This window comes from Elaeis guineensis, chromosome 1 (genome assembly GCF_000442705.2).
Source record: "Elaeis guineensis isolate ETL-2024a chromosome 1, EG11, whole genome shotgun sequence".
NCBI classification, from domain to species: domain Eukaryota; kingdom Viridiplantae; phylum Streptophyta; class Magnoliopsida; order Arecales; family Arecaceae; genus Elaeis; species Elaeis guineensis.
In genome coordinates this window covers 165,142,323-165,156,451 of record NC_025993.2, presented here as the reverse complement: position 1 = coordinate 165,156,451, position 14,129 = coordinate 165,142,323, and the positions used below count along the sequence as shown (strand labels likewise).

The 14,129-nt window shown below is 38.1% G+C and overlaps 1 protein-coding gene across 6 annotated transcripts; it reads left to right on the top strand.

The window, feature by feature from the left end:
- Nucleotides 1–329: 329 nt before the first annotated feature.
- Nucleotides 330–13,536, top strand: LOC105060521 (GBF-interacting protein 1-like). Of its 6 annotated transcripts, none has more exons than XM_010944274.3 (10): nucleotides 330–709; nucleotides 1,958–2,001; nucleotides 3,171–3,270; nucleotides 3,889–4,012; nucleotides 5,985–6,586; nucleotides 8,998–9,376; nucleotides 9,959–10,268; nucleotides 10,679–10,834; nucleotides 11,396–11,893; nucleotides 12,688–13,536. In XM_010944274.3, the coding sequence occupies exons 1-10, from the start codon at nucleotides 550–552 to the stop codon at nucleotides 12,988–12,990; spliced, it is 2,676 nt and encodes an 891-aa protein (XP_010942576.1). In that variant the 5' UTR covers nucleotides 330–549; the 3' UTR covers nucleotides 12,991–13,536. The 6 variants fall into 6 exon arrangements, with proteins under 6 accessions (XP_010942576.1, XP_010942572.1, XP_010942571.1 ...); XM_010944270.3 differs by having other exon boundaries at nucleotides 332–709; nucleotides 9,962–10,268; nucleotides 10,673–10,834; XM_010944269.3 differs by having other exon boundaries at nucleotides 333–709; nucleotides 9,001–9,376; nucleotides 10,673–10,834.
- Nucleotides 13,537–14,129: the final 593 nt, after the last annotated feature.

Sequence of the window (14,129 nt, the reverse complement as noted above, 5' to 3'; positions counted from 1 at the left end):
TCAAAAAAAAAATTCAGCTTCTATAACCAATAATTTAATATAAAAAAAATGAACACTTTAAAAATACAGTGTCTTTCCATCGTTCTAAAAGTGCATGGTTTAGAGATTGATCTCATCCTCATTTTTTCATGTCATAGCATCATCAATCAATTTTAATCAAATTTTGCTTAAACAAATGGAAGCAAAATGCATGTATGTAATTTGTTACCTTAATTTTTTATAAAATTATGTATTAATTTTTATTTAATTTTTAATATATGTTATATTCTTGTTGTATTATTTTGATGGAGCAATGGATTGTCTCAGGAAAACCTAAAGAAGTCCCCGCCCACCTCTCCTCATGGTGCCCCAAAAACAGTCTTTTTGTTCCTGTGGAATAATAATAAATAGAAAGAAGTGAGGACTGCATATTTTTATCAAGTCTTCCCTTTTGCGCTCTCTCTCTCTCTCTCAGCAAGCCCCAAAAGTCTCTCCTTTTCTCCTCCCGTTTCCCTTAGGACCTCTTCTCCCCATCACCGCCGTCCCCTCGGCCTCTCTCCGCCTCCCAAGATGAGCGGCGGCTTTAGGGTTTCGATCCCCTCCAACGTCCGGAAGACGATCCAGAACATCAAGGAGATCGCCGGCAACCACAGCGACGAGGAGGTGTACGCAATGCTCAAAGAGTGCTCTATGGATCCCAACGAGACCACCCAGAGGCTCCTCCTCGAAGGTCCTCCCTTTTCTCCCACTTCCCCAATCCAAACCCCTCCATCTAGATTTGTTTGGGCTCTGCTTTTTGTTCCTTTGCTCGAATCGTCGGTCTGCTTGATTTGGATGCAGGCTTCTTTTGTTTTGATAGGAGGTGGCAGTCATTACATGAATCGAGGCAAGCCCTGTTGGGTTTATGGGTTGTAGGAGATTGATGCCTTTTCAATTTTTTTTTTAACACGCTTTTTATCGTTTCTTTTCGGTTTCCAGAACGAGATTTGGAGGTTTTGGTGCGTAAATTTTGTTGGCCTATCGAGGGTTTTATCTGGTAATACTGAAAGGCTGATCTTGATAGGATCACGGCTGATCTTAGTGGTTTGGGAAGAAAAGCGAGACCTTTGTTGCGAAAGTTGGAGTTGGGTCATCGAGTAGTGTTCGTCAGCTATCCATCTTCATCTTTGTTTAGTTTATTATAGCTTTCTATATGCAAGAGTTAATCCTGTTAACATCAGCGACAGCTTAGAGATGCTTATTTCAATGGCAGATCTGTTAACTCTCATTCCATAGAATGAACAGTGCAACTTTGTTATGCATATGGCATTGGTTTAATGGCTGTGATCGAATACTGCAGGTTGTTTTGTTACCCTTTTTCTTCATGAATTTGAACTGGTTGAAGTTGCTGGACTAGTTAGCTAAACTGTGGATTTGATCGTTCTTATACTTTTCTAAGGGAGTCTTGCCAGTGCTCACAACTGATTGACGAACAAAGTATTGCCATATCTATATATTATATTTTAGATTATCTAGGGATTCTGCATCTCTTTAAGATTTGCTATTCAATCCAGGTAATGAAAGTGTCATCTTGGAATAGGTGAAGTTACCTAAGTGGTAATGGATAGGCATATCTTGGTGTACGCACCTCTTATCCTGTTCTTGATTTGATTCACATAATCTACTTTGTTGCCTTTTATTCTCTGAATGCACTCGGTCAATGTTCTTGACTGTAGGGGACTTTTTACTATCGTGTGTAATTTGATTCACACAATCTACTCTTCACATAATCATGCGTTATATTCCCGCCTCCCCTCCCCCTCCTTTCTTTCTTGCTTTCTTACTGTTACCTTACACACATATAGTTATGTGTATGCATTTTTTGCATAAATATTTGTGCATCTACATTTGTGTGTGCATGCGTTCATATGTGTCTATGCCTACATGCTGCTCAAAATGTGGCATAATTAGGTGGTAATGAGTGCATTGCTTTTTTCAGATACCTTTCATGAGGTCAAGAGGAAGCGTGATAAGAGAAAAGAGGTATTTCTTTGTTATTTTGCTTGCATTTATTTAATGTTAATCTTGTAATTTCTTTTATTCTTATTAGGACTGCTGAGTAAATAGTTTTCATGGAACAAGTTTTCAATTTCTGTTTGTATCACCTTTATTTTTTTTGTTGTAATCAAGGAATTAAAATCCATTCTAAATTCAGAGAGTAAGATTATCAAGGTCAATGCTATTGCATGTAACATTGTATTTCTATAAATATGCATGCCATTTTCTGTGCCATTCATACATTTGTTGCATTGTCTATTAAAATAATACAAATATACTTGTTCCTACAACATGGCAATAATTCTGCAGGTGACTCTAGATGTGAACTTCTCTTTCAAATATCTGCATATGTGAATGGTGCCCTAAGCAACATCAATCCAGATTGTGAAATGAAAAAGAAGATGCAAACTTATATCTCATTTGAATCTGTTCCTCTTTCCAAATTGAAAAAAAAAATCAGGAAATTCTTCAACTTTACTAAGCACTTGATCCTTTAAATCTGACCTTGCTTCTTATGTCTGATTTGTGCTATTTTCCATTGTCCTGCTTTGAGCATTATTCTTCTTCTCAATGGCACCGATCTTTAATGATGAACAACTACAATGCCAAATTTTGATATGATCCAAAGATGGGCTTAAAATTCTAGCATTTTGAAGTTGAGATCTACCATCAAGGGGATGTTGGATAATGTCTTGCTTTTAGGATTGTAAACAGATAAAATCGACATTTTTGTAAAGTTTTGTAATAAAATGATCCTGACAGTGTGGTGTTGAGTATGCAGAAACATCAGCCTTTTATTAAATGATCATCAATAGTCAGCTTTTATTGACTGATCCTGAAATTATGTTTTTTAATATGCAAAAACATACATACTTCTTGTGCCCTACAACTTTCTGAAGGACAGATATGGCAATTCTAGTTAATTCATTGTGACAAATTTCAAACTTCATCCATTAAGTGTATATTTATTGTTTCATTTTACAACTCTTTTGAATAAACTTGTTTGACCCTTTGATTATATTTTGATGGCTGATTTGGTCATAATTCTCAATACTCATGGCTCAGGTGTTGTGAGATATCCAATGACAAACTATTTTGATTTATTCTTTGCTTGAAATTGTATTTTAATCATTTTACTTTGTGATTCTTTGCAGAACATCAGAGACCCAGCTGATTCTAGGTGGAGGCAGGGAGTGCAGGGGCGAGGAGGTAGGAGTGGTCGAGGAAACTATTCTTCACGCTATTCATCCAATGGTATGTGCCTACACCTATAATATGAAGCTTGAGTTCAGCTGGCCATGAAGATAGCTCTTGTTGACACTTCATGCTCTTATAGGTCATGCTTTGTTGAATCTACTAATTGATATTTTTTTCAGTTTGTATGTTTTGCTTTTTATGATTTACTGAATAGGGTCCACTTAATGGGTGTTTCCTTTGAAGTTTTAAACGTTAACTCTTTAGGATGTATATTTATGCTTCTGATTCTTGTTCGGTTGAATGATCTGAGGCTGCCAGTAACACAAACTTGTTTACCAGATCTGAAAGTCTCTGTTTATCATCAATGAGAGCTCATTTTTCACACTATACATCATGTCCTCTTCTTCTTCTTATTTTTTGTAATTATATCCTAATTGTGTTAAATATATCATGCTGTTTATTTTATTTGTCTTAAATTTTGTATCTTGTATCATAATTTGCAATCCTTATTATTATCCCTGAGATTTGTCATTATACAGCACATGCATTGTTGTGTTTGCTTAGATGCATTCTGCATTATAAATATCATATGTTGACTAATTTTACGTGCAAGGATGCTACTTTATCATTTTATCTGTTGGATATAAATCATACATATTGCTTACCTCCTTGCAGATATTGTCGGGGGAAGGAATGTTACTTCTAGAAAGGAGAATGGAGTGGGCACAGACAGTGGCAATAAATCTTCTTTATCTGCTATTCCAGATACTGAGAACAAATCTTCAATCTCCATTTCAAGGTATCTGATTTGGGCTGTAATTAGTTGGCCACATACTTTATCGTTATAACAATCTATAACTATAATATTAGAATGTGATTTGTTGATTTTGTTTATGTTGATGAAATTAATATAAGCCTTCTGATACACTTTACTTATGCATGTTAAGTTGACATATATGCTATGCTGTACCATCACTTGCTGCTGTTGCAGATACGTATTGCTTTTAGCCATTTGTGTCATTCTTGATTGATCATGAGACTGTCACGAAGTGGGATGAATATAGTATTCTCATGTCTTTGCAAATTTCTGTGATGTTTAAATAGGTGATTTGGCAATATGAATTTGTCACATATCCTGGTTGTAGAAGTAGCAGGCACTGGCTTCCTTACTCTCTTTTGAACTTGTTGTCATGCATTGCAAATTGAAGACTCCATAAGTTGATGTAAATGTAGTCCCAATTCTTAACTTGCTATTGACCTTCTGTAGTTTCTTTATGACAGAACAGAGTCAGAACCATTTAACAAGCATCATGTTGAGTAGTCAACCATTTGCGAGTTACTTTTGAGTCCTACCTTGCTTTTGGGTGCTTATATATGATAAGTTCATGAATTTTTCTGACACAACGTTAAGCCTTTTTTTTTAAAAAATTATTTTTTGAATGAGGACAATGAACAGTTTTTTCATGTGACTGTTATCAGATAATTATTTGTCAGCAATGTAAATCAGGCTTCTTTCGCATACTTCGGATTTATCTTTCATTGAGTATAATTTCTATAGATCTTCTATATTATATATTTATTATATATTATAATTATAATAAGAAGAGATGACATGGGCATGCTAAAGCCAGACTCCAAACCAGTGAAGCCACTATAATTACATTTTTAGTTTCCAACTTAGAATGGGAAAGCATTGAAGAGAGATCTCGAAAGCACTAACACCAGTGATGGGATTTGACAACCTGCAGGACCCACACATGGTTAATGAGGGATAGAGAGTGGACATTATGTGTGAGAGAGAGACCTTTGAAGTCCAGAAACACCTCTTTACTCTCTCTCCTAATTCTTGATGGGCATGTTCAGATTATTAGGTTGGGTTTGGTTCCAGCATCTATCTGGATGTGTTGGCAAACAGGTTATCACTTATTGGAAAATGGTTAGGGTGTGAGTCAGACTTTGTGCTAGGGATCTAAGGACAAGTTTCACTCATGATTATTCCATCGGACTGCACACATGCAAAATGCACTGCAGTATAATTTTGTTTTTCACTGTTTATAATGGGGGTTGACATGTTTTTCTTTGTCGAACTCAATCCCAATGTGATCCCCCTTTTTTTTTTAAAAATACATATGGCACCTGCTTTTAGATTCTTAGGACAAGATTATCCCTGTTATTCAACCAATTATTGATTCGATCAATTTGCCATTTGTTTAACAATGACCATACTTTAGTTTTCCTATATATTATATCAGAAACTATTTAGATGAACGATTAGTTTATGTCTCTTCTTTTCTTTACTAATAAAAAAAAAAGAGACTATAATCAAAGCTAAATAAATGACAATTAACCAAATCAGCCATTAGTTGAGGTATAGGGGAAAAAGGATGTCAATTTCTTGACAAGTTTTGTGCATCACTACCTTAATTACCATGATTTTAGTATGCCAAATGGATTGTAGGAGTATTCATAATTGGTTATAATTCATAATGATATTTCTCCATTGGACTGCACATATGCGATTTGGATTGTATGTATAGGGTCTTTTTCCATGGTTATAGTTTTAGTGCTTTACTGCCTTAATTACCATGATATCATCTTTTTTAGATTTGGGTTCTTTACTTTTTTTTTTTTTTTGAAAAAAACATAATTCTTGAGTTCCTTTGATTTTTACTTTTGCTGATTGAGTACTCAATTAAAGATGAAAAAGATTTTTTTTTCCTGTATGTAGGCATCACTATATTTATATTTTTTGCATGCTTGATACTTTTCAGCTCTGTACCTGGCCTGGCCAATGGTCCCAGCAATGTGGATCACCCTATTTCATCTCATTCATGTACGTCGCAAGTATCTGGTGTCAGTCAGATTGCTTCAAAGGAAGAAAGTTCTGCTGCTGAAAACAATAAGTTGGGGAAGACCTCATTGATCTCTGATGATGTAAAAAGTGGTTCTGCATCTGGACAGTCCGTACCAGGTTCGGGCCAATCTGTATCATCCAAGGCGGCATCTGTGTCTGGGGGATATGCCTCATCATCTGATCCTGTGTTATTGCCATCTCTTGATACATGTAGCCCGGGTGATGCGGGCACTATCAAACATGTGATTGGAAGTCAGAGGACTGTTGTTGAAACGGCAACTAAGGCTGCGTCTTGTGATATATCTGGACCAGAGTTGTTGTCTCTACACCGAAAAGGTTTTTCTGACATTAGTCATTCTCCAGTACATGGTAAGGTGCGAAGTAGATCACAAGGATCTGAAGTGCACCAAGTCTCAGATACATCACATGCTGCATCTTCATCTCTATCTGGCCCTACAGGCAGCAGACCATCTTCCACTTACAGCAGCCGATCACAACAGCTAACTGGTTCACAAAAAGGTATTATATCCATGGCTCTGACATGTTCCAGCCATATCTCTGCATTTGTTTATATCAATTTTCACATTTTTCCACATTAGGTAATACTGAAGTTTTGGTCTATTTTGTGAATTTTTGTCATACTATCTTGCAACCACGGGCCTTCATTTCATGCATAAACTATCTTTTGTTTGTTACCCTATTGTGTTAGTGATGAGCTCAATTTTTATAGTGTTTCTACTATGCTCTGTCTATTGTCGTGTATTCTAATATGTTGGGGGCTGACATCTTCTTGGCTGTGGGTTTTATCCAGCAACATGTTATTTATGAACTTGCCAAGCATATTGTGGAGCTAGACTCTTGAATTGTTTTCTAATTCTAGATTTCCAGGTCATATAAACTATTAATATCTAACAGTCTATAATTATTTGAGGAATCAGCTTAGAAGCAGTTGTTGAAAATTGACATTCTTTGATTTTTATTCTTAATAACTTTGAATTAATTTATTTACAAGTACAAATGGGCAGGGTACATCATGCATGCTATATTTTCAGATACAACAATTGCACATTAGTGCCTAGTTATTGGGTTCAGTAATACTTATTTATGTATTTTTTTACTTAATCTAACTGATTACTTCTCATTCATTTCTGTTTTATATCCTGATCCACATACATGAGAACTGGGCTTTTGATTGTATGAAAGTAAAAGGGAAATAAAAAACACGGAGAGAGGAGGAAAGAGAGTGGTAGATTGATCAATGCTATGATATAGAATTATTAACCAGTAATTGCTTCCATCACTTCTGTCTCCACCCAACATTCTCCCAAACCTCTTTGTCATCCCCGAATGAACCACCCCTCCTCAACATCATAGGTGACATGTTCTTTGATTGGACAGCCCCTTGCCTGCTCCCTCAGTATCTTGCATGTCTCCTTCCACACCATCCCATTTGACATATCCATTTATATATATTTTGAGCCATCTGCCCCATGCTGCCTTCGATACCGACAATCTCCCTTTCTCGGACCTCTTGGTGTTGCCATCTGCCACCCCTACGTCTCCCATAACATGCTCATTGCCACCTCTCCCGACCAACCCACTCCATGCTCATCATGAGCAAGCCGTCCACTATCGCTGCTTCAATGCCACCCTCTTGGACATTGCCAATCCCTCAACAAGCCCTTCCGCAATGCTTGGTCAAATCCACTGGCCTATCCATCTTTATGGTGGGCTTCCTTTTTGCTGTTGCTCTAAAGTCCCTTGCGCCTGGGTGTTGGGCTTGGCTGGACCACCATTTGCCAGGGTTGGTGGTGCATGTGTTGTTTTGGTCACAAAACCAATTGTTGAATGGAGAGGCTGTGGTGTGGTGCTGGAGGGGCAAGGATGGGCATTGCTTGGTCAATGTCAATAGTGGACCAGGTGCCGCAGGTAGTTGTCGTATACAGGTTGGGAATAGTGGTGAGGGTTAGGTTTTAGAAATCAAGATCTTGGTGCATGCATTGATGGGGGCATTTATGAGCCACCATGGGTGGACCTCGACACTATAGAGCATGCAGCATGGGTGCTGATGGTGGAGTGGTCATTGTTGGGGGAGCAACACACAACTGATGGTGAAGGAGCTTGAGGTGTGCGAAGCGATGGTAAGTGCGATGGAGGGAGTGATGCCGGAGGAGATGGGGGAGGGGGGAAGAAAATACGTTCAAGGGTGAGGGAGATCGCAACTGAGTTGGAAGCAATGGGGTTGGAGTGATAAAGAAGCGGTTCTTGAATAGACTGGAACAGGAAATGCCATGGTTTTGAGAAATAAGAAAGTCCTAGGAGGAGAAAATGCAGGGAGGAGAAAAAAGGGATAGGGGTAATTTTATCCCATAAATTAAAATGGTCCCACCAAATGCTTAAGCAAATGCTTCTTTGCAATCTAATCTATTAGAGTAAACTTAATCTAAGGTGTTCGCTCCAAAATAGATAAAAGTCATCAGGGTCAATTTGTATAAATTGATAAGGGGAGGCTTTATTTGTAATATTGACAAACTATTGGGTGGAAAATGTATTTTATTTTATGTATCACTGTCTTTTAAGTAGACTTGTGGATTTCATCTGACTGTAATAATCATTTTGAAGCCTTTTCCTTATGAAAATTGGGTCAGCTAAAGAGCAAACTTCAAGGTGAGAGCTCTGTTAATAGATTAAGCAAATTTTGATAATTTTAAACAACATTCCAAGAAAGATTCAGCAAATGCAACTATGTAGTTGATTCTGGCATATGTTTTCATCATTTGTTAGTACATAGTGATATGCCATCACTTTGTCAATAGATCATTTTGGCATGCATTTAGTATGTGCAATTTAAATGTTTAAGCTCTATGTTATAATTTGTCAAATGTGGTGGTTATCAAAGATTGACTTGATAATGCACATTTTTCATTCAGCAGTTGTTGCTAATAAAGAGTGGAAACCAAAATCAACGCACACAAATTCTGCTCAAGCATCTGGAACACCTGGTACTTCTGATGTGTCTACCGTGGTGGAAGCTGTTTCTGAATCACGGCCAGTGTTATCAGAAAACACTACTTTAAAGCTGGAAAAGAAGCTCGATGAACTGCAGTTATTGGACAGACAACATGTGATCATTCCAAACCATCTTCAAGTTCCAGAGTCTGAGAGGCATGGGTTGAGTTTTGGAAGCTTTGAATCCAGTTTTAACCTAAGCATTGGTTTTGCTAATGGTCCTGCAAGTGATAAGAGCACTGCACCACCACCCGAGTTATCTCAAGAGATCGAGGGAAATGTTGAGGATCCTTCTTCAAGGTTGGATACATCAGTTGGAACTTTTTTTCATGAAGTTCGGTACATTAATGCAGTTCTCATCATACATATATATTCTTGCCTGCTTATAAAATTTTTCAAAGCTGATGCTTCCAAAAACTGTTCTAATTATCTGCTTGCCTCATTGTAATGGTTGTTTAATACTGCATACTGGTTCTACATATATATTTCCATGGTGTGGCAGAGACAAAAGTCACTGTGATGTACAGTCTGTCCACCTTGACCTTATCTATCTCTGTGGTGTTCTGTCTGTTAGCCTATATACTTTGTATGATCCCACTCAAATTATTGTAAGATGCTTCTATACAGTTTGATCTATATTGGCCAGTTTATAAATTTGGTACTGTAAAGCTACTCTCTCTCTCTCTCTCTCTCTGATGGGTGAGTTGATATTCTCATAAAAAAACTATGAATTCTGATCTTTTGTCGATGTACACTGTTTTAGCATCAAGATACTTTACATTCATATAATGTACTTATATTTTAAAAAAAATTGACAAATAAGTTCATTTTCTTTTCTTGTTAGGTTTTCTTATTTGTTTCTTTTCCCTCTTGTGGGCGCAGCAGTCGTGATGCATCCCCAACTTTTCAAGAAGTGGACTATCCAGATCATCCCCAGTCACCTAGTCAGGTGCCAGAAAATTTTTCATGTAGGGAAGCTGACATTCCTTCCAGTGTCCCTGCAGCACCAGAATATGATCAATCCAAAGAAGCTGCTTCTTTGGCTCCAGAAGGTCCTCAGTACTCAGTTGTTCATACTGCACCAAGTTATTCAGCATTTGGGTTGGTACCACAAATGCTTGGCAGTCAACTAGCAGCATTTGAAAGCTCCGAGTCTCAGACACATGATACCACTCGCCTCCCAAGCTTTGTGGTATGTTGTCAACTTTCAGGACCTTTATGCTTATTTTAAGTTGAAAATTACTCATTGGATTGTAGCTCAAGTGACTACTGTATTTTATGTTATAACAACATGTAATATGTTACTTTGATGGTTTTTGCTCCATTGCCTAGTTGCTACTGTAAAGTAACATTGGGCAGCGACCACAGGATGTGTCTGCAAACAAATATTTCAGAAATGGGGGCATCCCTAGCATCTTGTCTACGTTTTTCTCTTCAAGCTGTTCCATTCATTATTGTTAGCTCTGTTTCAGGGCCAATTATTTCTATTATAAATCAGCCTATATAGGAACTTGGATGGATATTCCAATTGTATTGTATTGTATTGTAATTGGAGTCCATTCTAGGAATATGAAAAACTAATATTCTTTTGTTTAGGTCCAGCAACCTTTTGATCCATCCTCGAGCTACTACACCCAATTTTATCGACCTACTGCTGATGCTGAGGGCCGCTTCTCTCCTTTTCTTGCACCTGGTGCCACCAAGTATAATGGCAATATTGCAGTCCTACCTGCTCAGACTGGCCAGGCTCCTCAAGAGGTTCACATCAAACTCTGCTTTGTTGTGCTGCTTGTTTAATGGAATAATCAAAATGTTCTTCCTTCACATGCTGTCATGATCATATTTGATCATAACTAGAATATTTTACCCATCTAGTTGGGACTGATTTTAGGACTGTTTTACCCCCACCCTTTCCCTTTTTTTTTTAAAAAAATTTGAAATATATGTTTGCTTGGATCCTGCTAAATTTGTTAGCTTAATGTATCACAGGATCAACTGTTAGATTGATTTTTTTTATTTTTAAGTGAAAATTTGTTTTCTACCAAGGGCACTCAATCAATGCCTTCAATCTTGCTTTGAAATTAAACCTGAAAAAATGGGAGCCAACTTTTGAGTTTGGAATTTTGAAGAAATTGATAGTATTTTGTTTTGTTTTGAGATGCTTCCTTTCTTTTGTATTCTGTGATAATTTTTTAATTGCATACCAGCAACATATTCACCATTTTCTGTTTACCTTCTGGATGAAATTTCTTCTTTTATGTGCTTCATATATTTGTGTTCTAGATAGAATACTTACATTATTATTTGTTGCGACTCCAGGGTGGGAACTCTGTGGTCTTATCAACAGCTGGGTCTACTTCTCTTGCCACTCAAGCTGCTGGGGTTATGCCAAGTTCTGTTGCTGTTCCCCAGCAACCAGTTCCCGTTTTCCGGCAGCCTGCTGGTGTACATATATCACATTACCCCCCGAACTATATTCCATATAGTCAATATTTCTCCCCATTCTATGTTCCACCCCCTGCCCTTCACCATTTTCTAAGCAATGCTGCTTTCCCTCAGCAACCTCCAACAGGCAGTGTATATCCTCCTGGAGCTGCAGCTGCTACCCCTGTCAAGTACTCTATTTCTCAATACAAGCCTGGTACCAACACTGGTAATTCGGCCCTTGTTGGGATGCCAACTGGCTATGGAACATATAACTCGAGTCCAGCTGGCTACGCTCCTAATCCTGCCGTGAGCAGTGGCAACTCAACAGGCAACGAGGATCCCACGGCATCTCAGTTCAAGGAAAATAATGTGTATATGCCTGGGCAGCAGGTACCTTTCCTTCCTTTAACTCGAACTTGACGTTTGTTGGTTTCTTCACTCTTTTGATGCAAAAACACCATTGTTTAGCTGTTGTTTTAGATGATCAAAAATCTTAGAAATCTGATTCACTTTCTGGTGTATCCTGGCACGTCCACCAGTACCATAGTGCTCAAACGAGAAACGGTACTTGGCTTAACACCGAGATGCCAGTTCACTCATGTACAGAGATGTTTCAATCAAGATTCGCCATCTCAATACCAAACCGCATACTGGTACTATCCTATTATAGTATTGGTATGTGGTACGGTACGAGACAGCGAGGTGTATCGAGTGTCGGTATGATATGAGACTGTGTACTCATATGGTGCCGGTATAGCAATCTTGGTTTTAACTATGCTGGTTGGTGTCAGCTAGGATGGACAGAGATGATTGTATTAGGATGGACAGAGATGATTGTATCCTATATATATATATTTAAAAAAAAAAATCCCCCTTTCATTCTTGTTGTTAATGATTGTCTTGGTTTGTCCCTGCCTATCCCGCTATTGTACCGACCAGGACCAAACCAGGACAAGCTCTGGTATCCTTATATTGTTTACAGAATTGATATGAGTACTGCCAATATGACTTGTTATGTAAATATTTTTTTGGATATTGAACTTATTATGCTGTCGGTATGTTCCTCACTTACATTTGAGAAGCATGTCTGCTTGCAATGCTGTGATTGTTGTTTTCCATTGTTGATCATCCTAGATTTATGAGCTTCTATTTCTATTAGTTATATTTGAATATTTTCTGTTTAGCAGAGCGAAGGTTCAGCTGTTTGGATTCCTGCAGCTGCTGGGCGGGACATTTCTAGTCTTCAGGCCAGTTCATTCTACAGCTTTCCTCCACAAGGACCACACATGACATTCGCACCCACACAAGCTGGCCATGGTGCCTTCAGTGGACTTTACCACCCCACCCCAACTGTTGCTGCGGCTGCTGTTCATCCACTACTGCAGCAGTCTCAGACTGTGGCTGGCGCTGTTGAGATGGTGGGCCCACCTTCTGGTGTTTATCAACAGCCACAACGAGCACAGATCAATTGGACTAATAATTATTGAAGACAGGAAGCAAATCCTTGTTAACGGTAGCCTCTTAAAAAGCAAAGTAGATATTCTGATCCTGTGAAGTAAGGAGGCTACCGTGGTTTTCAGGCAGAACATTTCACAACTGTAGCATAGTGCAGTCTGATCAAAGAGTGTAAATATATAGATATATCTAAAGGATGGGCAAGCTGCAGGGAAGGCTTCAGGATTCCAGGTTGCTTTGAAAGTTTGAGATTAATTGTGGAGGTTCACCTGTGACTGATACTGACCATTTTTAAGATAGTAGAGAGGTCTGCGCAGGTTCCTTTTCTTTGTTTGTTTGCTGCTCGTTCTTTATCTTTTGCCCTCTTCCCTTGATCTTTTTTAAGTTATTCAGTGGTGAAAGGCGTGATTTTCTTTTCTTGTTCCCTTCAGATGAGGTTATAGTAATGGGAAGGTAAGATTAAGTTAGTGGGTTTTTCATTCTTTCCACTGCCTTGACTGTAAAGTGAATTTTGATAGTATGACGATGTATTACAACTGTTGTATCTGGCATAATAGAAGCAGCAGCGCATTCCTTTCTGTTTTCTTTCTCGTGCAATTAAAATAAATATGCTTGAATTGATCTGCAGAATCCACCTCCTTTATTTTTCTGTGCACAAGAGCAATGGAACCTTTTTCCTTACCAGTCATAGGCACAAAAGGCTCCAGTCAGTTTTGTTTTCTTTTACTTATGGAATTGTCTTCCACATGGCAATGCGACAAGGATATTGCACCTTGTGCTAAGCATATATGGGGCAAGAGGAAGGAGGTTGGCTCTGTTTTTAAAATTGTTTGTATGATGAAGGTCTTGTTTTGAACAGCTTGTGCCCTAATGCCCATTGTTGAATCCATTATGTTGTCTTATTTTATCCTGTGATGTAGTCTTTTGTCCATGGAACAAATACGGGGTTCCTCGTGCAATATAAACTGGTGCAATTATGACTATCGTGACATGGAGCAATTTCTTTATCAATCAATGCAGTGATGTGTTGAAGGGTGCTTGTGGTGGTTCTTATAAATTCATAAATCCTAAAAATTTTGTTGCATGTTTATAATCTAAGCCTGTTACATGTTTGAACTGTACCTGCATCACGCAAATGAGAAGTATAAGTGTAGTTGTTTTCATGCTTTTT

Excerpts from the sequence above, each read along its gene's own strand:
- LOC105060521 (XM_010944267.4), top strand. The coding sequence starts at position 550 with ATGAGCGGCGGCTTTAGGGTTTCGATCCCCTCCAACGTCCGGAAGACG. Across the intron at positions 3,271-3,888 it reads TTCACGCTATTCATCCAATG|ATATTGTCGGGGGAAGGAAT; the intron begins GTATGTGCCTAC and ends ACCTCCTTGCAG. Across the intron at positions 10,835-11,395 it reads CTGGCCAGGCTCCTCAAGAG|GGTGGGAACTCTGTGGTCTT; the intron begins GTTCACATCAAA and ends TTGCGACTCCAG.